Source organism: Equus quagga, chromosome 2 (genome assembly GCF_021613505.1).
Source record: "Equus quagga isolate Etosha38 chromosome 2, UCLA_HA_Equagga_1.0, whole genome shotgun sequence".
Lineage (NCBI taxonomy): Eukaryota > Metazoa > Chordata > Mammalia > Perissodactyla > Equidae > Equus > Equus quagga.
Window position 1 is genome coordinate 69040210 of NC_060268.1, and position 25440 is coordinate 69065649.

Consider the following 25440-nt stretch of genomic DNA (forward strand, 5'->3'; position numbering starts at 1 on the left):
CTTCCTCTTATAAGGACACCAGTCATATTGGATTAGGGACCACCCTAACAGCCGCATTGTAACTTAACCACATCTTTAAAGATCTTATCCTCAAATACAGTTCTGAGATACTAGGGATTGGGACTGCAACATAAGAATTTTGGGGGGACACAAACAGCCCATATAGATTGCTATCCTATTTTTTACATATATGATACAGTGATTCTGTGTATGCTTAAAAACTAATACAGTGTACCACAGAATCACTCTTGCCCTCTTCATGCCAGAAGAATGCAAAGAGCATGGAGAAGTTCCTTCCTAGAACAGTTGTAAACAGATCAGGAATTGTATAGAAATAATCATAGGCTGAGTTCTAAATGTTTACTTCATGTTCTCCCTAAAATAGCTGAAGTAGTAAAATATATATATATTTAGCTAAATGGTTAGATATTAGATTATCTTCTGTTACTGAAGAAATAAGTTCTAGGAGGAGAAATCTTTGTGGAAGTCCATTTGTCGTGTTAGGTGGTAATTAACATTACAGAATGATCTGGGTTCTTTACAGTATTGCTAAAAATTTCTGTATAAAATGATTTTTCCCTCTGCCTGAAGTGTGCCATCCCTTTCCTTTTTCTTTTATCTGTCTTAAAACCTCAACTTTCTCAGAGGAACCTATGCCAACCTCTTCCCCAATATATAGTTCGTTCGCCCATTTTTCTCATAGAGCATCTTTCCTTATTCTTCAAGGTACTTATCATAATTGAAGTTATTTTGTTTATAGTTATTTGATTAGTGTTGGTCTCATCCACTTATTTTAAGCTTCATGGGAGCAGCAACCGTGTCTTTTGTGTTCACCACTTTTCACCTACAGTTCCTAGCACTGAGTAAGCATTCAATAAATATTTGTAGAAGAATTAAATGTTTCATACTGCAACTAAATATTTCATTTGGTTATAATGTTATACCTGGGAAATTGGACTGATTTCTGTTTGTATTTCTGTCTAGAATGTGGCAGATCAGATTGCATTTCAAGTTGCTGGTGGATTAACAGCGCTTGAACACATTCTTCAAGTAGTGATCCCAGCCGCAAATTTGAACACAGTTTCACGAATTCCTCCTAAGTAAGTATAGTTTTTTAATTTGTCTTTCACGTTTCATTTGTGAGTCATTTCTGCCCTATGGTTTCCATATGGAGGACCACAAGAAAATTGTATGGATATTCAGGCTTGACTAGCAAAAGCTTACACTCCCCATTAGAGAAAAAACAGAGGTGCTCAACTTGACTTACAAAACTGAAATTGAGCCTAAAAGACCTTATAAAGGAAATCTTTTTGGTGTATGTCCTTCTCTAATCCTAAATCAAGAAGAATTGATGAACTCCTGAGAAATTCTAACTGCTTAGAGAAATGAACAGAAATGAATAGTAGTAACAGAAGCTAACTTTTTGTGTTATGTACAAAAAAGAAGTACATTAACAAAGGCCTGAGCTGTGAACTTTGAAGTCCCTAACATACAGAAGAGCAGTCTGAGGCAAGGACTGCTCTAGTCTAGAGTCCCAGCCAAATAGCTGGAAACTAAATTACAGTTTGGTTTTTAACTGCAAATTGCTCTTTGTCACAAGGATCCTGTGCAGGCTTTAGACCTAAGATCTGCTGTCCTGTTCTCGTAAGTCACCCTTTGGTACCTGGCCACCTGAGATGTAGTAACAAACAGCATTATTTCAGAAGTATTGTATTTCTCAGTTGTAAGATGCACAATTTCTGGATTTTTTGGAGACTCTTATTTACAGAGTTTAAATGAGAGGTTTTGATAAAAGTTTATTTCTATCACTGAGAAAACTTAAGTATTTAGTTAGCCCAAGAAGTGAGTGCTTCATTTGTCCATTAAATACCACAGGAAAAAAATTCCAAGAATATGTTATCTTTTTTCCTGGGAGACATTTCAGTAAAATAGAAATAGCACTGGCTTTGGAGTCACACGAACCTGGATTCCAGTTTTATCTCCAGTTACTAGCCAGGAGAATTTGGGCAAGTGCCTTAACCTTGTTGCATCTGTCTCCTCATTTGGTTAAACAGGGGTATCGTATTCACTTCACAGTGCTGCTGTGGGGATCAGCTGAAATAATGTATGTGAGAGTTCTTTGTAAAATTTAAAGTGTTATGTAAATATTAGGTGATGGTTTTTAAAGTAGTGCAGTCACGTGTCACTTGATAACGAGGATACATTCTGGGAAATGCATGATTAGAGGATTTCATCATTGTGCAAACATCATAGAGTGTACTTACACAAACCTCGGTGGTATAGCCTACTACACACCTGGACTATAATGGTACTAATCTTGTTGGACCACCATTGTGTATGCAGTCCATCGTTGACCAAAATGTCATTATGTGGCACATAACTGTAGTCTTGCCTGGTTTAAGACAGTATTGTCTATTTAACATGAGACATTTCTAAGTACAAACTCTGATACTGGAGTTAGTTTGAGTTCCTTTCCTCTACTGACAAAGAGATTATTGAAAGAAGGTATAGGTATCCTTTAAGTCAGGATTCTTTCTGTGGAGCAGAAAGCTCCACATCAGGCAGTTATAGCACTCATAGAGGGTTTTAACCCGGGAGAGTTGGTATTTCTTGCCAAAATGGACTTTATTGACAGTATGTTGCTTAGCATGTCATCATTACTCAGTGTGTGTTAGTTGGCAGTGAAGGAAAGACTGAAACACATAATAAATATTTCAGATAAGAAAGGAAATGGCATTTGATTCTTTGGGACAGTTCTTTGATAACTGTTAATTCATATTGTTTATCTTAAGTGCACCTATAGTTTTTCGTTTTATTTTTTTATTTTTTTAAAAGATTTTATTTTTTATTTTTCTCTCCAAAGCTCCCCAGTACATAGTTGTGTATTTTTAGTTGTGGGTCCTTCTAGTTGTGGCATGTGGGACGCCGCCTCAGCATGGCTTGATGAGCAATGCCATGTCTGCGCCCAGGATTCGAACTGGCGAGAAACCCTGGGCCGCCAAAGTGGAGCACCCGAACTTAACCACACGGCCACGGGGCCAACCCCTGTTTTTTTTCTTTTTTTGTGTGTTTTTTGTTTGTTTGTTTTCTGGTAGGCTTCAGCATGCATAACACTGAGCTCTGTGACTGGTAACCAAGATTAAATGCCTGTTTCCCAAAAGCTGCTTTTGTCATTGTGGCAAAGAGTATGTTCTGGTGCTTGTCTATACCTCTCATTTAGGGAACAGAAGAGGTTTCCACAGTTCCTAAAAAGACCTAAGCAAAAATTAGCACACCCACTTTGGAAAGGAGCCATGGAATCCTGAGAGTCCAGACCAGTGCTCCTCTGATGGCTACCAGCTGACGACAGTGCCAGGATTGAGTTTGTTTCTTCATCTCACCTTAGGCCAATAGATTTGTGTTTTCAACTGGACTGCTTACTGAGTGAGGCCAGCACTCAGAGCTGTGGGCATCTAGCATTGATTCTAAGATTCTTCTGTCTTGAGTACAAGACTACGTCTCAGAGCTAAAGGATTAAGGCTATGAGAATGTCATACTGCTTCCTTGGAGAGGGGCAAGAGAAGTTTCACAACTATGTTAGATTTAGATGGAGACTCAGAGCACACTGGTGGGCATGAGTCAGTGGCGTAATTCCAAAAGTATTCTTTCTCATATTTCTTCCAACCACTCTTCTGTACAAACCCCTGCCCTGGCCTTGGGCCTTCCATAGTCCTTGGGTATTCCTTTGTTCTCAGCCTGCCCACATCCTCCCCTTCCATCCCTGACGAGCTCTCACCCCTTGGCTCCATGAACCTTCTGCCACCTTAGCTCATTTTATTTTCTGCCTCCTGTGGCATTTCATGACTCTTACCTAGAGAGACTGGTTTTTTACTTTCCTGCATTAGTTAATTTTTCTCAGTAATAAACAACAGAGAATGAGAAGTTTCAGCCGCTCTCTGGTAACATTTACCATGTGGATCCTCTAGACAGTTACCGTGGAAACCTGATGTTGCACTGCCCCTGCAGCCCTGAGCTCTGTGAGTGGATAAACCAGCTCCTTGTTCTTCTTTTCTTACCACCCTGCCCATCTCACTTTTCATTCCACATGGTACCTCAGCAGTTGTCCTATAATTATTGCTAGGTAACTTCCTATGAATATTTGCTTCCAGCAGATACTTTTAAATGTGAAATTGGAAATTATACTCGCTTCTGAAAATTTAAATTTTTGAATTAATTTGAGTTGAATTAATTTATGAATCTTCAGTGGGTTGTTTTGCTTTTGTTAGAACCAGGGAAAGCCCATAAGACTACTTGAATTCTTTTCAAATTATCTTTGCAAGGACTTAGGATGTGGTATTCCAAAATAACCTTCTTAACAAATATGCTCCAATAAAATTGTTTTCAGTGCTAAGAAAGATCACCCTGAAAAAGGCAATTTTCATTTCATGTTCTATCTACTTTTGGGGTGACCCATGTTAGTCTGCTTCCTAACTTTATTGCAGAAAGAATAGTGCAAAAGAATAAATGGCATTATTCTAGCCCTTTCTTTGTTTTTAGGCTAATAAGAGTTGTTTAACGTAGCTTTTACTATTTGAAAGTAAATAGTGGTTTGTCATTTTCTTTTGGCATAAAGAATGCCCCATATTAGGTAAATAAGAAGGTGAATCTGCTGAGACTAGAAGCTGTGGCCAAAATTTTGTGTTGTGTTTTTTAGTATATTTACACACTGGCAATGATAATAAAAGTGAAGAGTTGGCACTTTATTAAGGTACTATCTTGCCAAGCACTCCAATTGTTGTACTGCCATCTCCCCCAATATATTGTAATTCCTTGGGATCAGAGACCATAGTAAATACATTATTTGGAAATCATATGGTATCTTAATAAATATTTGAATATGTGAATGAATTCTATTTCCAATAAATGGAAGTAAAGCAGTAAAAGAGCACACTACACCAAATATTTGACTCTATGGACTTTAACTGTGATCACATCTCAGCCAAAAAGGTCCCTCCTGATTTTGTCCACTCTGTTGGCTAGACTTTAAGCAATATATATATTTTTTAATTCTATCTTTAAATTTCTTTGAATTTGTGAGTATGTCATGTATCTGTAACTGCTACTTATTCAAAAGGCCAAAGGGAATGCTAGAACTGTATTCTTGGTTGTTTGTCCTTATCACACTTTCAGAAACAGAGCACACTGGTGTGTATAAGATTGCCCCTATTTTAACCTGTGATGAAAAATAGATTTTTCCCACTGCTGTGGCCTTTATAAAGTATACCTATCTATTCATATCAAACAAATTAATTACATTGCTTTTTTTGCTTCTTTATAGTATACACATTTGTCTGTAATAAATCGGTCTTACTCAGGTAAAACAATAGTCACTGAATATAATAAAAATAAATAAATTCAGAATGATTTGAGGTAGAGCTTTGCTTACTAGGAAGATCATTTATAAGAAGATATCACACATTTATTCTCCAAAGTAAAATAATGTGAAACTTGTTACTTTTATGCAATTTATCCACTAGGCAATATTGCATTTACTCAATCCTTTGAGTTGGTGAGGAGACAGAATTTAACATTTATAGAATGCATCCTCGGTACCATTCACTAGGCTATATGCTTTGTGTGTATCACCTTATTTACTCCTCATTGTCACCAGCAGCCATGTATGTGACCCACTACCAGAATGAGGGTTGGGAGCAATCATGTTTGGGGCATGACAGCAACCTGAGAGAGCCATGATATCCCTTTTGAAAGAATGTTTATTCTTTTCAAATGGCAGACAGAATGTTCAGAGAGAATGTTGAGGTTTTATCCCTAAAGGCTTCTGTTCTCTTCTCTTGGTCTTGTGATAGTCACAGGGTAGAGACAGATGCAGTTCATCCTATAGTGGTAAAAAGATATCTTGTATTCCAGAAGCAGGTAGATGATCTAGGGCTTCCAATCCTGATACCTAGGGAAGCTGTTTTCTAGGGATTCCCTTCTTGGGAGCAGTTGTGTGCACACATGGACATGGGAATGGGATTGCCACATCTAAGAACCATTTGAAATAGTCCCTGTCCTTAGGGAACTTACAGTCATGGGAAATGAGATGGATCAAACTCTAAATATCATTAGTAGTATCCTACTGTATTGCCTTTGTTTAACAACCACTCTGGTGGTATACACAAAGTCTTCATAAAAGGAATGGTTTGCTACATATCCAATGTCTGCAAGCTTAGTTTCCTAAGATGCCTGGCCTCATGTGCTCTGTAGCTTTCTTCTTCTTCCAGTCTTTTTTTTTTATTATTATGATTTTATTTTTCCTCTTTGGGGCTCATGTGCTGTTAAATCTTTGCCTTTCTTTTCAATTTGTAACACAATCCAGACCGTTAATTCAGTTTTCACCATAAGCTTCCTTTCATCTTACCCTTTCATCTCTTCTTGGCTTGCCATACTCACTTCATGTTCACCTCAGCTCCAGTCCTATTTGTTGTGTCCTCCTTTTTTTCTAGATGTTATGAAAATTTCATGTTCTACACATTGTATCAGTGCCTCCTCTATGCAGCCATATTTTATGCCATGTGATGCTTCCCTCAATGGCCATAGTTGATCAAATGAAGAATGGACATTTGACTTAAGAGCAGCGAATCCATAGACCAGCCAGCAATATGAGACTTAAAACCCAGCTTAAAATGTTAAAGTGGGCCAGTCAAGTTTCTCTTTCTGGAATTTGCAGTTGGAAAATTGTAAAACTCCAACTCATTTTGTGTATATGTATTTGAATTTGAAAAATCAAGTAGAGTAACTTCTGGGATAGCCGTTACAGGGCTACGTTCACTCCAAGTTTAGCAGGACTAACGAAGTCTATTAGGGAAAAAGGAGGAGACCAGAATTGCTTCATGAGAGAGAAGGGGGCTGGAAATGAGAGCGGGTCCAGTCCACAGAGCTGGCATTGTTTCTGCCTTCCTGAGGTCTGGGAGTTCATTTTCTCCTGGATTCATGTGAAAGTTCCCAATAGCCTTACAAATGCCTCTTTTTATTTGAAATATTTTGAGTGAGTTTCTGTCCCTCTCAACCAAAAGAGCCTGATACTTTTAAATCCAAATATTAAAATTTTTTAAACTCTAGATTGGGCTGAAAATATTTGACTGTGTTATAGAGCCTTCCTTGTGACCTCATAGTTGTTTTTCTAAATTCTTTCATATCAGGAAAGAATGAATGCCCACAGTTTAAAGTAGAAATACAGAGAGAAAGCATGCTCTACAAGCTCTCTAGGGTATAGTTTTGTATGAACATTAAATGTTTCTGCAAGCTGGGATTGGCTGAACTTTTCTTTTTTCTACGAACCCCAGTTTGGAGAATCTGTATAGAAAATTATGTACACTAAACTTACTGTTCGTGGATGCTAAGGTACACACACTTAAAGTAACATCAGAATCAAAGATAGGAAAGTGTATTATATATTGTTCTTCAAGAACAATATGTAAGTTCTATAAGAACAAACAACAGTACTACTCATATTCTTTATAGCTTTCAAGTGTTAAGTTTGTTGGGGGCCCTTGAGTCTGAGATTGGTTACCTCATCATTAACTTTATAATTAGAATTTACTTTGAATTTCAGTAACATTGTCTTATGTTTACAAACAACTGGAAAGTGTATTTCCTTAGATCCTGCTCTCTCAGACTTGATCATAGTGGGCCATAGTCTAACTTTTTAATAAAACAATAAGTTTTTTCATGAGGAACTTAATGATTTTACCAATTATTTTCTGAAATTAGGAACCAGTTGCCTATTTTGAAGATGAGGTTAAGATGTTTAGAAGGTGAGAAGATTGCAAGAACAGTTATCCCTCCCAACCACCTCAAATCCTGGCAGCATGATGCAGCTCAGAACATTAATCCTGCACTATAAGATAAAGCTTTATTATATTTTGAAGAACTGAATAATGTGCCTTTATTATTAGATTTAACAGTGCAATTTCAACTGCTAGGAGAAATATACAGCATTTGTAAAAGACAAATTATCCTTTTTTGTTAAATCATTTAATATTACAAAAGGAAGAAAAGTGTTGGCTTATATTATTTCAGGGCAAGCTTTTTTGGAATTGCAGTTTTGTTTCTCACAGGGAAACTAAGCAATATCTCCATATTGTTAAACATCTATCCCAAAGCAAGACTTACTCAAGAACCTGATACAAGTTTCAGAGCATTGCATCGTCTCTTATTCTCTCCCTCACCCAATAAGAAATGCAAAACTTCATTCTAGATGGACTTGTTGCTTTACCAGAAGTACACTGGTAGATGCTACATTCATATTTTCTGATAAAAGTAGCCCTTTTGAAACTTTTTTTTCTTAGCCCAGTCTACATTAAGGCATTTGCTTTCCATGTCGAAAGCTCTCAAGTGGTACTTTGTGGGTTCAACATTTTTCTTTACCTGTCTACTTAAGAAAAATTTTTAACTTGGACTATCATTGTTAAATCACTCCTGGGACATTACTCACAACTTATCTGAGGCTCTAACTTGCTTGCCATTTCCTTTACACTGATGCCTTCTCCAGGGAATTACTTTCATCAAGCCTAGCTATTGACTCAGAGATCAGGTTATTGCCTTACTGAAAATCAAAATCCATGTAAAACATTCTCTGCATTGATGTTTGCATTAATGTAAATATAAATCCCTCTCACTTTTTCAAATTGATGCAGTCCAGCAAAGATGGTTATAAAGCTACTAATTTCTATTAAGTGAATCCAATTTTCTTATTTAATTTCCTTTATAAAATCAGCAAGTATTTCTGTGGGGAAGGTGTTGATGTATTAGACAATTGATGTAGACCTTGTGGCCAAGTCCTTTGGTATTCTAGACATTGTAACAGCAGTCTTATTGAAAACACTCTGCAGCACTTTTTGTAACCTCTTTTCTCTTGTCACCTTCTGAGACTTGGATTCTTGAGAAACATCTACATAGGATGAAGATTATAATATCATGTTTTACAAATACTTACCACAGTCTAACATGTATTGTATTTTAGGCTGATATTTACTTATGTAAACATATTCACTTTCCCACTCAGTTCTCAAGCCAGAAATATCTGTATTTAGAATTAAAGAAAAGGGAATATAATGCATTAATGGATTAAAACTAAGTATAACTATAGAAGTATGCACCAAGTACAGAAATAGCACAAAGGATGGAGTAATTAACTGCAAGAGGAGGACAGAGTCTTTCCTGGAGGACATAATATCTGAACTGAGTTTTAAAGAATAGATTCAGAGTTTTCCAGATTAACATATCCTCCTAGGCAGAGAGCAGCATGTGCAAGATCATGGAAGCCTGAAATAATTGGATGTGCTTGGGGAGCTGTAAACATTTTGGGTGGTATTAGGACACAAATGTACTGAGGAGTGACATCAGCAACATGGCAGAGTGAGCTGTTCTCTTCGTCTCTCTTCCTCTGAGTTACAACTAAACAGAGATTCACTGACCAGCAGAGGAGAACCACACAGCACACCAAGATGCCTGAGAGACTCACACAGTTATACATCTGAAGGTGAAGGGACTAGATCCCTGGGAAGCAGTGGAGATAGGTGAGCGCACCCCTCTCCCTACCTGGCAGCAGCAAGCCAAGTTGCAGAGCCTCCCACAGCAGCTGGCATGACTCTAAAGAGGAGACAGGAACAGTCCAGACTGCATGCAAACACTATCCTGTCCTGCAGGAGTGTCCACCATGCTGCAGCAGCCCTGCCAGTGGGAAAGCTCTCCAATGAGTGGCTGTGGCTTGGCCCCTACAAAAGAGCCCTGCCCATCAAGCACAGTGGCCCACGTAACTGTAAGAGGAGGTGAGGGCAGTCTGATGCACACATGAAGGCTATCCCAGTCTGCAGGAGCACCCACCATGCTGCAGCGACCCCACCAGCAGTAATGCTCCCCATCACACAGTACAAGCACATGCCAGTGCAACCCACCCACTGAGCACAGAGGCACAGAGGGACTGCCCCCATGAGAGCAGCCACTGAGCAGCTGTGGCCAACCTACGCAAACACAGAGCAGCTGTACTCACTCAACTTCCAGCAGGAAGGGAGGAATCAGAAACACAGTTCCTGCTCCCCCCAACAGTGGCTGGTGGAATCTGCGACCTGATACTACCACAAATGCACTGGCAAAGGTGGCAAATGTACCATCAAACAGCATGAAAAACTACAGTAACACTTCAGAGCAGAAACAAAACAACAAGTCTCCAGAAACCAATCTTGAAGTCACAGAAACTTACAGTCTGAATGACAGAGAATTCAAAATAGCTGTCATAAAGAAACTCAACAAGTTACAAGAAAATGCAGACAGTTCAATGAATTCAGGAATAAAATTAGTGAGCAGAATAAATTCTTCACCAAAGAGAGTGAAACTGAAAAGAAAAAAAAACATATTCTGGATGTGAAGAACAGAATTAATGAGATAAACAATAATCTAGAATCCAGGGCTTGCCCAGTGGCACAGCAGTTAAGTGCACACATTCTGCTTTGGTGACCTGGGTTTTGCCAGTTCAGATCCCAGGTGCGGACATGGCACCACTTGACAAGCCATGCTGTGGTAGGCGTCCCGCATATAAAGTAGAAGGAGAAGGGCACGGATGTTAGCTCAGGGCCAACTTTCCTTAGCCAAAAGAAGAGGATTGGCAGCAGATGTTAGTTCCAGGCTAATCTTCCTCAAAAAAAAATTTAGAATCATTAAAAAATAGAGCTGACAGTATGGAGGAAAGAATTAGTGAGTTCAAGGATAGAAATAGAGATATGCTTCAGTTGGAGGAGGAGAGAGCACTAAGATTTTTTTAAAAATAAAGAAGTTCCTTCAGAAGTATTCAACTCAATTAGGAAAAGCAACATAAGGATTATACATATTCAAGGGGGAGAAAGGAGCAGAGAGCTTCTTTGAAGCAATAATAGCTGAAAACTTCCCAAACCTGGGGAAGGAACTGGACTTACAAACATGTTAAGCCAATAAAACTCCTAATTACATCAGTGTTAAAACACTTTCTCTAAGGCATATAATAGTAAAACTGGCAAAAGTCAATGACAAAGAAAAAATATTAAGCACAGCAATGTAGAAGAAAATAATCTACAAAGGAACCTCTGTCAGGCTCCTAGCAGATTTCTTGGCAGAAACCTTACAGGCTGGTAGAGAATGGAATGATATATTCCAAATACTGAAAGACAAAACTTTCAGCCAAGAGTACTCTATCCAGCAAAACTATCCTTCAGATATGATGGGAAATGAAAGCTTTCCCAGATAAACAAAAGCCAAGGAAGTTCATCACCACTAGACCTCCCTCATACCTGAAACAAAAAGACAAAGGTTTACAAAGCTCTTTGCAAGGAGATAAATACACAGACAAAATCAGAAAATTTCAGCTCTCTTTCAGAACAGTTAATTATAACTTAAAAGATAAAGGGAAGGAAAGCATAAAAAAAAACTATAAACACTTCAGTTTAGTCACAAACTCACAACAGAAGACAGACTAATTTGTGACAACAATACCTGAGAAGGGGAAGAGGAGAGGGATGGAATCTGCTTAGACTAATGGAGATAAGACATTTTCAGAAAATGGACTATCTCATCCACGAGATCTTTTACACAAACCTCCTGGTAACCACTAAACAAAAACTCAGAGCCACAATTCATAAATTAAGGAAAGAACATCACAGAAAACCACCAAACTGAAATGGCAGTCAGAATACAAGGGAAGAGAAACAATGGAAATATAGAAGACTGAAAAACAAGAAGTAAAATGGTAATGTTAAGCCCTCATATATCAGTAATCACTATAAATATAAATGGATTGAATTCTCCAATCAAAAGACACAGAGTAGCTGGATGGATTGAAAAACAACATCCAACAATATGCTGCCTCCAAGAAACATGTCTCAGCTCTGAAGACAAATGCAGGCTCAGAATGAAGGGATGGAAGATGATACTCCAAGCAAATGGCAAACAAAAGAAAGCAGGTGTTGCCATACTTATATCAGGCAAAGCAGACTTCAGGATAAAAAAGTCAATGAGAGACAAAGAGGGACAGTATAAAATGATAAAAGGGACATTCTACCAAGAAGACTGAACATATATGAATATTTATGCAGCTAATTCATGAGGACCAATGTATATATAGCAACTGTTAACAGACCTAAAGGAAGAAATTAACAACAACACAATAATAGTAGGGGACCTCAGCACCCCACTTATATCAGTGGATAGATCATCCAGATAGAAAGTCAACAAGAAAATAGTGGATTTAAATGAAACGCTAGATCAGATGGACTTGATAGATATATAGAGAGCCTTCCATCCAAAAACAGCAGACTTCACATTATTCTCAAGTGTACATACATCATTCTGAAAGATAAATCATATGTTGGGAAACAAGGCAAGCCTCAATAAATTTAGAAGATTGAAATCACGTCAAGCATCTCTCCAACCACAGTGCTATGAAACTAGAAATCAACTACAAGAAAAAAGCTAGGAAAGTCACAAATACGTGGAGAAAAAAACAACATGCTACTGAACAGCCATTGGATCAATGAAGAAATCAAAGGAGAAATCAAAAAATACCTAGAGACAAATGAAAATGAATATACAATATGTTAACTCTTATGGGATGCAGCAAAAGCGGTTCTAAGAGGAAAATTTATAGCATTACAGGCCTATCTCAACAAACAAGAAAATCTCGAATAGCTAATCTACAAACTACACCTAACAACTAGAAAAAGATGAACAAACAAAGCCCAATGTCAGCAGTGGGAAATAATAAAAATTAGACCAGAAATAAATGAAATAGAGACTAAAAGACAATAGAAAGGATCAATGAAACTAAGAGCTAGTTCTTTGAGAAGATAAACAAAATCGACAAACCTCTAGCCAGACTCACTAAGAAAAAAAGAGAGAAGCCTCAAATAAATAAAATTAGAAATGGTAACAGAGAAATTACAACACGTACCACAGAAATACAAAGGATTATAAGAGAATAGTATGAAAAACTATATGCCAACAAATTGGATAATGTAGAAGAAATAGATAAATTCTTAGACTGATAGAACCTCCTAAAATTTGAATCAAGAAGAAATAGAGAATCTGAATAGACCAATCACAAGTAAAGAGATCTCAACATAAAGAATAAAATATCTAGGAATAAATTTAACCAAAGAAGTGAAAGACCTATACACTGAAAACTATAAGACATTATTGAAAGAAATTGAAGAAGATATAAAGAAATGGAAAGATATTCCATGTTCATGGAATGGAAGAATAAACATAGTTAAAATGTCCATATTACTTAAATCAATCTACAGACTCAATGCAATCCTAATGACATTCTTCACGGAAATAGATCAAATAATCCTGAAATTTATATGGAACAACAAAAGACCCCAAATAGCCAAATTAATCCTGCAAAGTAAGCTGGAGGCATCACAATCCCTGACTTCAAAATATGCTACAAAGCTATAGTAATCAAAACAGCATTGCATTGGCGCAAAAACAGACACACAGATCAATGGAACAGAATTGAGAGCCCAGAAATAAAACCACACATCCATGGACAGCTAATCTTCAACAAAGGAGCCAAGAACATACAAAGGACAAAGGAAAGTCTCTTCAATAAATAGTGTTGGGGAATCTGCACAGCCACATGCAAAAGAATGAAAGTAGACCATTATCTTATACCCTATACAAAAATTAACTCAAAATGGATTAAAGACTCAACAAAGTAAGATGTAAAACCATAAAACTCCTAGAAGAAAATACAGGCAGTACACTCTTTGAGATCAGTCATAGCAGCATCTTTTCAAATGCCATGTCTACTTAGGCAAGGGAAACAAAAGAAATAATAAACATGTGGGACTACATCACTCTAAAAAGCTCCTGCAAGGCAATGGAAACCATAAACGAAACAAAAAGACAACCCCCCCCAACTGGGAGAAAATATTTGTAAATCATATATCCGACAAGGGGTTAATTTCCAAAATATATAAAGAACTCATACAACTCAACAACAAAAAAAGAAACAACCTGATCAAAAAATGGACAGAGGATACAAACAGACATGTTTCCAAAGAAGATGTACAGATGACCAGCAGGCGCATGAAAAGATGTTCAACATCACTAATTATTAGGGGAATGCACATCAAAACTACAATGAGATATCACCTTACACCTGTCAGAATGGCTGTAATTACCAAGACAAAAAATAGCAAATGTTGGAGATGATGTGGTGAAAAGGGAACCCTCATACACTGCTGGTAGGAATACCAACCGGTGCAGCTACTATGGAAAACAGTATGGAGTTTCTTAAAAAAATTAAAAATAGAAATACCATATGATCCAGTTCTGCCATTACTGGGCATTTATCCAAAGAACCTGAAATCAACTATTCAAAGAGATTTCTGCACCCCTATGTTCTTTTCAGCACTATTCACAATAGTTAAGATGTGAAAGCAACCCAAGTGCCCATCAACTGATGAATGGATAAAGAAGATGTGGTGTATATATATACAAAGGAATACTATCCAGCCATAAAAAAGACAAAATCATGCCATTTGCAACAACATGGGTGGACCTTGAGGATATTAAGTTAAGCAAAATAAGCCAGTCAGAGAAAGACAAACACCTTATGATTTCACTGGTATGTGAAGATAAACAAACACATGGATAAACAGAACAGATTAGTGGTTACCAGGAGGAAGGGTCGGGGCGGGGGAGGTGAAAGGGGTAAAAGGGCACATAGGTATGGGGATGGATACAAGCTAGACTATTGGTTGTGAGCACAGTGCAATCTATACTGATCAAACTGATAAATAGTAATCTACACCTGAAATTATACAAGGTTATAAACTATTATGACCTCAATAAAATAATTGGAAAAAAACCAACAAATGTTCTAATAAGAGGAAAAATATTGGAACACTGTCAGACAGCATCAAAAAATATTTAGGTGTGAGTGAATTGGGCAAAATGACTAATTCAGGTAAAACAAAAGTATTCATTCCTATTTTATTTCGTATTTTAGGGAGAAAAGTTCATATCGGTTTCATTCACTCATCTTTCTTTTATTGCTGCCACTATCTTAATTTAAGCCCTATTGCTTATGCTATTTTAACCAAACACAAAGAACAGTCAGTCATTTAACATTTTTATTGCCATGTACTTAGCACTTTGTTTAGTACTGTGGGTGAAAGATGAGTGAGAGAGGGAACTTTTACAAAGGAGATGTTCTGAACACCTGCAAAACACTTGGCTTTATCAAAAATACAAGAGTAGTGAAACAATTTTATAAATGTATTATATTTGTTTAACAGAGTCTTTTGCATGTCTTCACCAATTTATCACATATAAATGAAGAAACTAAGGCTTAAAAAGACTGAGTTATTTGTCATCAGTCATCAGATTGGCAGCTAGGACCAAGCCTCCTGTTCTGGTATTCTTCCTTCTATACCTTATTGCCTGCCATCGTATCATCAAAGAGAGGTATTATCAGTCTGCAAGTACTTGTTAAATTTCTTGTGTGTTGAGATATGTATGATTTTTGTCTTCAAAGAGTTTATGTCATGATTGGAAAGCTAAGACTAATCAATAAGTTATTCTAGGGGACAGCCCGGTGGCGCAGCGGTTAAGTTCGCACATTCCACTTCTCAGCAGCCCGGGGTTTGTCAGTTCGGATCCCGGGTGCGGACATGACACCGCTTGGCATGCCATGCTGTGGTAGGCGTTCCACATATAAAGTAGAGGAAGGTGGGCACAGATGTTAGCTCAGGGCCAGCCTTCCTCAGCAAAAAGAGGAGGATTGGCAGCAGTTAGCTCAGGGCTAATCTTCCTCAAAAGTAAATAAATAAATAAATAAGTTATTCCATACTACACAAGATTAAATTATTGAAGGCGTAAGCAGAAAGTGCTATTTAGTTCAGAGTTTGAGTCTATTAAAGTCCTTGGTGTATCTCTTACAAAGTTGGTATTTACAGGATGATGTTGGCTGGAATTTTGTTTCTGATATGTGAACATTTAACTTTCACTATTTTAATAAAAATATTTCATTAATATAAAAAATTACTCTCATAATTCCCGTGAGTTGCTAGGATTTTTTTGTTATTTTGTTTGTTTAGTTTTTGACTTTCAATAGGGCAGGTATTGTTTGATTGATTGGTTTGGGGGTTTTAGTTTAGGATTTTTTGTAGTGGTTTATTGGTGTGGCTACAGGAAATGGTTGTGGAGTCATTTTTCCCACCTAACAGGCTAGGAGCCAAACCAGGGACAAGAGGAACTGATCTAACAGATATTGGGCAAGATGAGCCAAAACCACATGTAACTATTTGTATATGTGAGACAAACTGTTCAGGAAAGATCTAGCAATGAAGTCTAAAAAAAAAAAATAGAATGTTTCCATGTTACCTTAAACATCCTTTTCAGAACTTAAATCAGGTGGCAAATATGAGGTAAATATATCATGGAATGCACTTCCCATCAATAACAGATGTAGATATTATGGAGTTGGAAACCATGTTCTACCCCATCTGCCCACTATGTTGTAGGCCCTCAGTAAAAGTTAACAAAATGTATTTACCAGTGTGGGTAAAATTTAGAATACAATCCATTGTTAATAAACAACTCGTCATTTCTAGGCCAGATTATTTTAATATAATTCTAAATATCTGTTTTTAGATCAAGGTTTGTTAAAAGTGAATAACTTTCCCCAAGACAATAAAAGTAAAAAATTGTTTTGCAATCTAATTAACCATAGTAATTGATAAATACTCTTCTCCATTTGACATATTGAGGCATTTTGTTTATGTCTCAAAAGGCTGCACAGAGATAGAGTTGACAGCTGTTATACCACTAATAAGATTAAAGTAAAGAAATTAGTTGTGTCGACTTTAATCTGCTGTTTAACACTGTAAACCACCTGGGGTCTTCTCCAGAGCCAACATGTAATTGTGAATTTAAAATTACATAACCGGATCCTACTTAAGAACATATCTAAAAACTTGCTAATCGTAACTGTCTTGTTATTAGACAAGGTAGAGTTTAGCACTAGAGTTAAAATAAATGCTTTAATTTGATGCTCACCCTACATTTTTAAATGTATTATTGCACTAAAGTTTAACATTAATGTTTGAATTTGATGCTCACTCTACATTTTAAAATCTATTATTGTTATCTTTGAAACGTAACACCTCAGTTGGAGATTAATTTTAGGAAGTATGGAAAGTTTAATTAGTTGGTACTTAAAGTATATATGGTTTCCCAGCTAAAATTATATGTGTCTGTGGAATAACTAAACTGCGTATTCTAATTCTACCAAATTCACCAATTAAACAAAAACCCTTGAAATAACACATCTAGTTGAAGATTTCTTACTCCTTCCTCTGAGGCGTCATTATAATTAGAAAAATTGTTTAATTTAAAAGTTAATTTTAGTGGTATTAAAATGTACATTGTAGAATATGATATGCAATGTAATAATCATGTGTGATTGTTACATTGAGTTTTGATGCAAACTGAAGTATAGGATGCATATAATTTGCATCCCCACAGTGAAGACTGGTTGGTCAGGCCGCATAATTAGCATCTCTTGAAGAGCCCTGTCTTGAGCTGAGATTTGCTGTTCCTAGATGTTGGCTCCCCCACCATCTCCATCCACCGTTAAGTGTTCTAGCATCAGAAAGGATGAAGCTGAAGGCAGGGAAGACAGTGTAAGTTTATGCTAGTCATCACAGCACCAGTGGGAGAAATTTTCCTCTTCATCCACAGCTTACACTGATCCAAATGTCCAGTTGTCCACTGCAGAAAAAACCTCCCAAATTCTGTCACAAGTCCACCTTCTCTTTGGTCACAAAAATGTCAAGACTGAATTAATCTCTTCATTGTTAAATTTTCTGCATCATTCTTCTGTGTTCACATTTCTTGCTACGAAGACATTTTCTTATTAATGAAGACTTTTTATCTAATTGTACTAATTTAATATCTTTTAATTTTATCAACAAAATAATAACTCTTAAAGATTTCCATATATGCAAGAGCACATACAGGACTTCTTACAAATACATTTTCCATGTCAAATACCATTTTTCTCTACTTTTATTCAATATATTTTATTCTGATCAGTATTATATATCTAAAATATTTGGTACAACAGACCCAATGAACATTATTAAAATGAGACTCCATTTGAAAATTTTCTCCCTTGCCACCATAACTAACTTTATAAATGCAATCAGATAACACTGTCTTAGCAGTCTTTTAAGCACTGTATGTTGTTTTCTAATTTGAGATTGATTGGTTCAATAATATACACTAGAATCTTTCCCCTTTCTGTAGAGGTGAGCTAAGAGATAGATCTGTTACTATCATCTGGTTTGCAAATGACAGCTGATTTTACTTCCTTTAAAATTTTAAGGATCATAAACTTTCCACATTTTTTCTAAGCTAGGTAGTGTGATTTCTTTACCTCTTTTGGGTGAGGAAAAGAGTATTATATTCATTCATTGTGTCAGTCAGTGTGTATTTTTGAGTTCCTGCTGTGGACCAGCAAGTGTTTTAGGTGCTTTCTATACATCACAAAATAAAAGTTAATAAATATGCAAAAGATTTGAGTAGATACTTCACCAAAGAAGATACACAGATGGCAAGTGAGTGTGAGAAAAGATGCTCAACATCAGTAGGAAATACAAATTAAAACCATAATAAAGTACTTTGTCATCACCTGTTAAAATTGCTTTAAAAACAAAACTCATACTACCAAGTGCTGGTGAGCATACAGAGCAATTGCAACTCTCTTACACTACTGGAAATGCAACATGGTACAGCCACTTTGGAAAACAGTGTGTAAGTTTCTCATAAAGTAAAGCATACACTTACTATATGGCCCAGCAATCCCACTCCTAGATAGTTACCCCAGAAAAATAAAAAAATGTCTTCTCACAAAACCAATAAATGAATGTTTATAGCAGCTTTGTTCATAATTGCCCCAAACTGGAAACCACCCAAATATTCCTCAACTGGTGAATGAATAAGCAATCCATAAGCATAGAAAGTATCCATGCAATGAAATACTACTTAGAAATAAAAAGGAACAGACTACTAATGCATGCAACAACATGGATGAATCCAAATGCATTGTGCTAAATGAAAGAAGCCAGATTCAAAAGGCTACACATGGAATGATTCCATTTACATGACATTCTGAAAAAGGCAAAACTATTGAAATAGGTAACAGATATATGATTGTCAGGGGTTGGGAGAGAAGCTGACTAGAAAGCAGCTGCCCAGGGGAATTTTTGGAGGTGATGATTCTATTATCTTTATTTTGGTGGTGGTTTCACTACTGAATGCATTTATCAAAACTCTGTACACTAAAAAGGGTGAATGTTAACTATGTATAAATTGTACTTCAATTTTAAAAATTACATATTGAAAGAGCAAAAAAGAGCACATGATTTATAAGGAAAAGAGAATTAATTTATCATCCAACTTTTCAATAGCAATACTTTATTTCAGAAGATAATAGAGTAACACTTTTAATATACTGTAGAAAAGAAGATATATGCCAAGAACTTTATAGCCAGCAAAATCGACCTTCCTTTTTAAAAGGCACAAACACACTGTTCTCAACATGCAAGAACTCAGGGAATATTGTTCCCACAAGACCCTCCTAAGGAATCTAGTAGTGAACAAGCTTGTGACACGCAAATAACTACAGATACATTTACATATGAACTGGTAGTGAGCATTAAATATGTAATTATAGCAGTAAAACTGAAGAAGATTAAGAGGGAGAGTATGGTATGAAATGACTGTATGTTCTGATAATATAGCTAGTATAACCTCTTTGGAGGTGAGGAATGGGTACAGCGTATGCCAAAATGTTTTTAACTTTTTTAGTAATCATAATTAGTGCTTGTACTGTTAGTTTTGTTATTCTGAAACTGGTATGTGTTGTAATATAGCATAAAAAAATGAGTAATTACGGATATTCTAATTCTGTCATCCTTGTTGCCCTGGAGGACCAAGATTCTCAGTGTCAAAAAAAAGGAGAGAGAGCTACTGTATAGAAGAATTTAAAGAAAAAAACTCTTAGTCCTGAATTTGAATCTGAAATATCAGTATGTATTCACAAGATATTTTAAGTAGGGAGCATGGTTCCTACCTCTGTTCATTCTAATGAGTGTTAAAGTAGAATAGTGGAAAATGTGGTTAATTAATGCGTTACATTCTGCTTGAAACAAGGAAGATAGTTGTCCCTTCATTAGACATCCCTGTGCTCAGCCATCTCTGTGCTGCAGACTGTGAGGGCCCCAAAAGGGATGAATCAGGCAAGGACCTTACCTGGAAGTAACTTAGAGTGGTTAAGTGATATAGCTAGAGTGTTCAGTGATTTGACACGAGTCTCAGTTTTCAGCCTCAAGAATTGGCATATGCAGCCTTTAGGTGGACCACTCCTGCAGAGCCAGGCGGAGATTACAGGTCCTGTTCTGTGATGAGGCCACTCATTTGGTGGGTCCAGTTAGAGCATTAGAATTCTAACTGCAAGTAGATCCCCCTAGTTTCAGATAATGCTTTTTAATAATATCTAAAGAAGTTCTTTTAGTTTGGAGTTTTATAAAGACAAAGCATATTTTGAGAATGACAATGATATGAACTATATACCATTTATTAAAATGCTTAGTGTGAACCAAATGTACTTGATAAATTATAATATGTATTAGGACTCTACTTATAACATTCATTTCTCCCTTTCCTAAGGAACTGATATTACTTCAGGTCTGTGTGTTCTGGTTCTGTCTAGATAATCTTTCCTCAAACTAATCCTATATCATTTGCTAACCGTCCTCGATATTTTGTGAGAATCTGTCCCTTTTCTACACTTACCCACATCAGGCCAATCTCTTTCTTATGTAAGGGGTGAAAAAGTAATTGATGAAAATTCTAAGTTTCTCTTTGCAGCTATATTAATAATGTGACTATGATACTTGCTGTGCCTACTTGTCACAGAATTTTTTTCTGCAGGAACTTAAAGGTGTTCACTCTCCCCCCATGTATGTAAACTATGTATCATTTATTAAATGGTTAATGCAAACCAAAGGTATTTGATAAATTATAGTATATTTTGAGACTCTGGTTTTAAAATGCTCATGGCAGTTATTTTAAAATGAGTTGTCTGCTCTCTTGACACAGGTGTAAGACAGTGGCTTTTGATAACAGTGTTTTCTGAAAAGTCTTAACCACCGCAAACTGCGTAGGGATATAGATTATATACTTCCTAAGTTATATTATCAAATCCTCTTAGGCTGCAGCCACCTGGGATTTTTCTATTTAACTATGTCATAATTTCTTAGGTAATAATCTTATATTTAATTTCTGTCCTTTTTGTATGTAAATATGTTCCCACACTTATTGCCACAATAGTCAGTTTTGTGGTGCCTTGTCTATCCTCTGTTTTTCAGAGGAAACATTTTCAGTGAGAAGACTTACTGACACAAGATTCACTCATGTAGTCATGATTATTTGAAGCAGAAAGCCTTTATCTCAACCCAATCACAGTGTGCTTTTGACAAAATGGACAGTAAGATTTTCATGTCTTCTCAGAAGACACTTTTAAAATCTGGGGCTTTCTATTTGATGTTAAAAAGTACTTCCAGTTGTTTGAGTTTTAAATTACAGGGAAAGCTGCTTGGGCAGACCACCCAGGCTGGGTTCAAAGAGGAGATCTTTCTAAGACAGGTGCTCTTCAAATAGAGATTGTCTTTTCAAACAAGTTTTACTGAGTGGAAAAGTTTTTCCTGACCATGAGATTTTTGGTCCCCCGCTTTTTTTTCTCCTCAGAAAGTAGTTTCTTTGTGGAAGTTCCTTGGGAGAGTTTTGTGAGCATATTATTATATGGATGCACATTCCTCACTTCGCCAATAACGCCTTTTCTTTAGTGTGAAGCACAGAGAGCATCAGGACAAAATCCTATACTATGTGTTGTTTGGTTTTTTATATGTATGTTTAATTATGCCTTATGATAACCCACAAAAGATTTTAGACAAGTTTTAGGGATTTTAGTGAATAAAACAGAAAAATAGAAATTAAAAATCAAGGCTATAAAAATTATAGATCAAAACCAAAGGGAAAATAGGATACAATTACAAAGCTGTAAAGGTTATAGTCGTTCTAAATGTAGTACCCTCATTTTTTTTAAGCCTTTAAGGTTCTACAATTTTATATATTAATCCTACAATAAAGCTTCAGTACACAAAACAATGTGATATAGGTGCAATGCTTGACAAAATTATCAATTAGGCTAGGAAACTGGGAATATATCCTCTACACAGTTAGGATAAAGGTGGCATTTCAAACCAGTAGAGAAAAGGTGGAAATAAATTTAGGCTTCTGCCTCATACTACACATTAAAATAAATTCTAAATGACTTGATAGTGAATTGTTAAACCATAAAATTACCACACCTAGTGATAATTCAAGGAAAAATAAATACAAATGGCTAGATAGAAATGTATAATTACCTCATCTCATAGTGAAGAATAACTTTTTAAAGGATAGGAGGAAGGGAAGAAAAAATAAAACCATAAAAAATTGTTAGACTACATAAAATTATTTGGCTTCAGTACGTAAAAAATACCTCAAAAATAACGTAAGTAAAATGAAAGGCAATAGGTAAACTGGAAAAAATATTAACAACATGTATTAACCCTTTGTTATATTTATAATGAGAGAATCCTTATAAATCATTAAGAAAAAGATGAAAACCTCCAAAACAAATTTGAAGTAGAGGATAAGAATATTAACAAAAATAATAAAGCAAACCCCTACCTTATACCTTATCCCACAATCAGTTTTGTATCATGGATTTAAATGTAAAATCTATGAAAATATTAGAAATAAATTTAAAAGAATATTTTTATAATCTTGAAGTGAGAAGCTTCTTCTAAGTCTGACACAAAAGCCAGATGTACTAAGGGAAAAGTTAGAAAGATTTTATCAAATAAAAATAAAACACTCTTTATGAAGAAAAGCAAAAGAAATTTAGATAAGCAACAAACTGGAGAATTTATTTACAGCATACTGTGATCAAAGGTTAACATCTTTATTATCAGTAAAAAGTCTTATAAATCAATAAGAAAAAGGCAAACCCCCCAATAGAAAAATGGCTAAAAAGTTCACAGTGATGATTCAAGAAAATATAAATACACGTGGCTAATAAGCACATGAAAATGTCTTTAGTCACACTAGTAATGAAACGCAACCTTTAAAAATACCGTTTTTAGTTGTCAAACTGGTAAAGATTTTTTAAAATGAGATTATCCAGTGTTGGTGACAGCATGGAGAAACTCTTTTTCTGGGAGTATAAATTGGCTTAAAATATTTTCTTGTGGAGGGCAATTTGAATTTGGCAGTTCTATCAAAAATCTTTAAAATGTTCATATCCTTTGACCCAAATTATCATTACTGGAAATTTACCTTAAGGAAGCAGAATGATTTGTTCAGTATAGCTAATGTGATCATGGGTTATGCTGTTGAGCACATCCCATGTTTGCTGTTGAGCACATCCTATGTTTGTGGAGTTCCCAACCATATAAGGTAGCCCTCCCACTACAGAACCTGCGAATGCCAGATATTTCCTTCCCAGTCTTCGTTGTGTCTAGGATATGGGCTTCTCACTTAGGCTTCACAACCCAGCATACCCATTCCAGACTTGTACTCTGAAGCTAATGAAGTAAACAAGCAAGGACATCACAAACTTTCTTCTTTTGACATTTGGAGGCAGCTGCATCTAGTGTCCGAAGTCACAGTGTGAGTTCAATCTGTGGCATATGGCGCCCAGTAGTTTTTTTCAGTGGATCAGTTGGTAGTATGTGCTTTGGGTATTGGTCATGGCAGTGTAACTTCTACGGCTGTGTTTTATAAATCCTATGATATACCAATAACCTGGCAGTTGATTCCCTTTCTGTTTAAATCAGCCAGAGCTTTCTTCTTGTGGCTTGTAACTAAGAACTCTGACTGTTAAAATAGCATTATTTATAACATTGAAAATTAGACACAATAGTAAGGGATTGGTTGACATAAAATCTTATATTCATAGGATGACACTGTTCAGCCTTTTAAAATCATGCAGTATTTCTCAGTTTAAGTATTTTAATCAGGAAAGGAATTTAGAATAAGACGTTAGATGCTTACAAAATTGTTGGAAGGGGTTGTAGACCTGGATTGACTCCAAAACAATACCAAACATATCCACTGGGGGGTGCTTCTCCCTCTGGGGCCAATACAAGTAAGGAAATAAGCTAATACCACACACAACTGTCTCTCACACTCAGGAAACCACAGAATGGGTACCTGAAGCTGCAGATGAGAGATTATGAAATCAAATCCAGTAGCACAAGTTATCCCACTGGTTCTTGTCACCCAGAAGCTGAAAAATAGAACCTGGAATGCTGCTGCAGGAAAGCCTGACATTTCCAAACCTTGCTTAATAGCAACAATAGCCAAGAGCCACAGGAAGATGGACTTGATTTACTTCAACCTCCAAATCTTATATGATACTATTTGTGTAGGGGGAAAAAACTCTTGCATATGCATAGACTGTCTCTGGAAGGATTGTAAACTAGTAACCATGGTGATTTCTAAGGTGGGAAATTGAGTGGCTGATGCACATAAGTGGGAGAACAATGCTTTTCACCATATACCCTTTTTGTGGGCATATGTTGTACTATGGTCATCACTCCTGTTCAAAAAGTTACCAAGTTAAATTTTCATTTAATTTTAAATGTAAATAATTTGAATTTAACTCAAAGCTCAGTAGTTTTTACTGTACTCCAAGGGAATGCACTTCCAGGCCTCTGAGGAGCCCTTCAAGGCTCTGTGAGAGGAGGGAGCAGAGTAGGGCCCTGGGTCCACCGCTTCTGTTTCAGTCAGAGCAGCTCTGAGTTTATCTGTTCTATAGTTTACACTTCTGAGTAAGAGTTTGTAAGCTTTTAAGCTTCTAAGGAGGCATTCTGCTACTTTTTTAAAACTGAAGACCACTGTTCACTCAGCATAATACCCTCAAGGTAACAAAAAAAAAAAGACCAGTGTTACAGAAGAATATTAAATGTCATGGAGAAATATTCATTATATATTTGTTAAATAAATATATATAAGAATAGAAAGCCTGGAAGTACAAATATCAAATTATCTCTTGATAGTTTTTTACTATTTCTTTGTGCTTCTCTTTCCCAAATTTATTATAATTATTTTTATAATCATAAATACATGCTATTTATTCAATTTTAAAAAAGAACTGTCTTTGAAAAATCTAGATATGTTATCTAATAAATGAAATGGTGCTTATTTGCATTTATGAAGGATTTGCTTAGTAGAACCTCTAACCAAGGGTCATAATGACTTACCTGTGTACCAAGGTTTTTCTGTACAGCCCTCAGTGATTGAATGAGG

At 36.2% G+C, this 25440-nt stretch overlaps 1 protein-coding gene across 10 annotated transcripts in view; it reads left to right on the forward strand.

Annotated features, from left to right (window-relative positions):
- SCAPER (S-phase cyclin A associated protein in the ER) overlaps positions 1-25440 on the forward strand; it is a 513402-nt gene that overhangs the window by 345014 nt on the left and 142948 nt on the right. For all 10 annotated transcript variants that reach the window (XR_006887542.1, XM_046653964.1, XM_046653961.1 and 7 more), the window contains one exon: positions 985-1100. Coding sequence is in view for 9 of the 10 variants with exons in the window: in XM_046653964.1 (XP_046509920.1) it covers positions 985-1100 (116 nt within the window). In the remaining variant the exon portion in view is untranslated. The remainder of the gene's footprint in view (positions 1-984; positions 1101-25440) is intronic.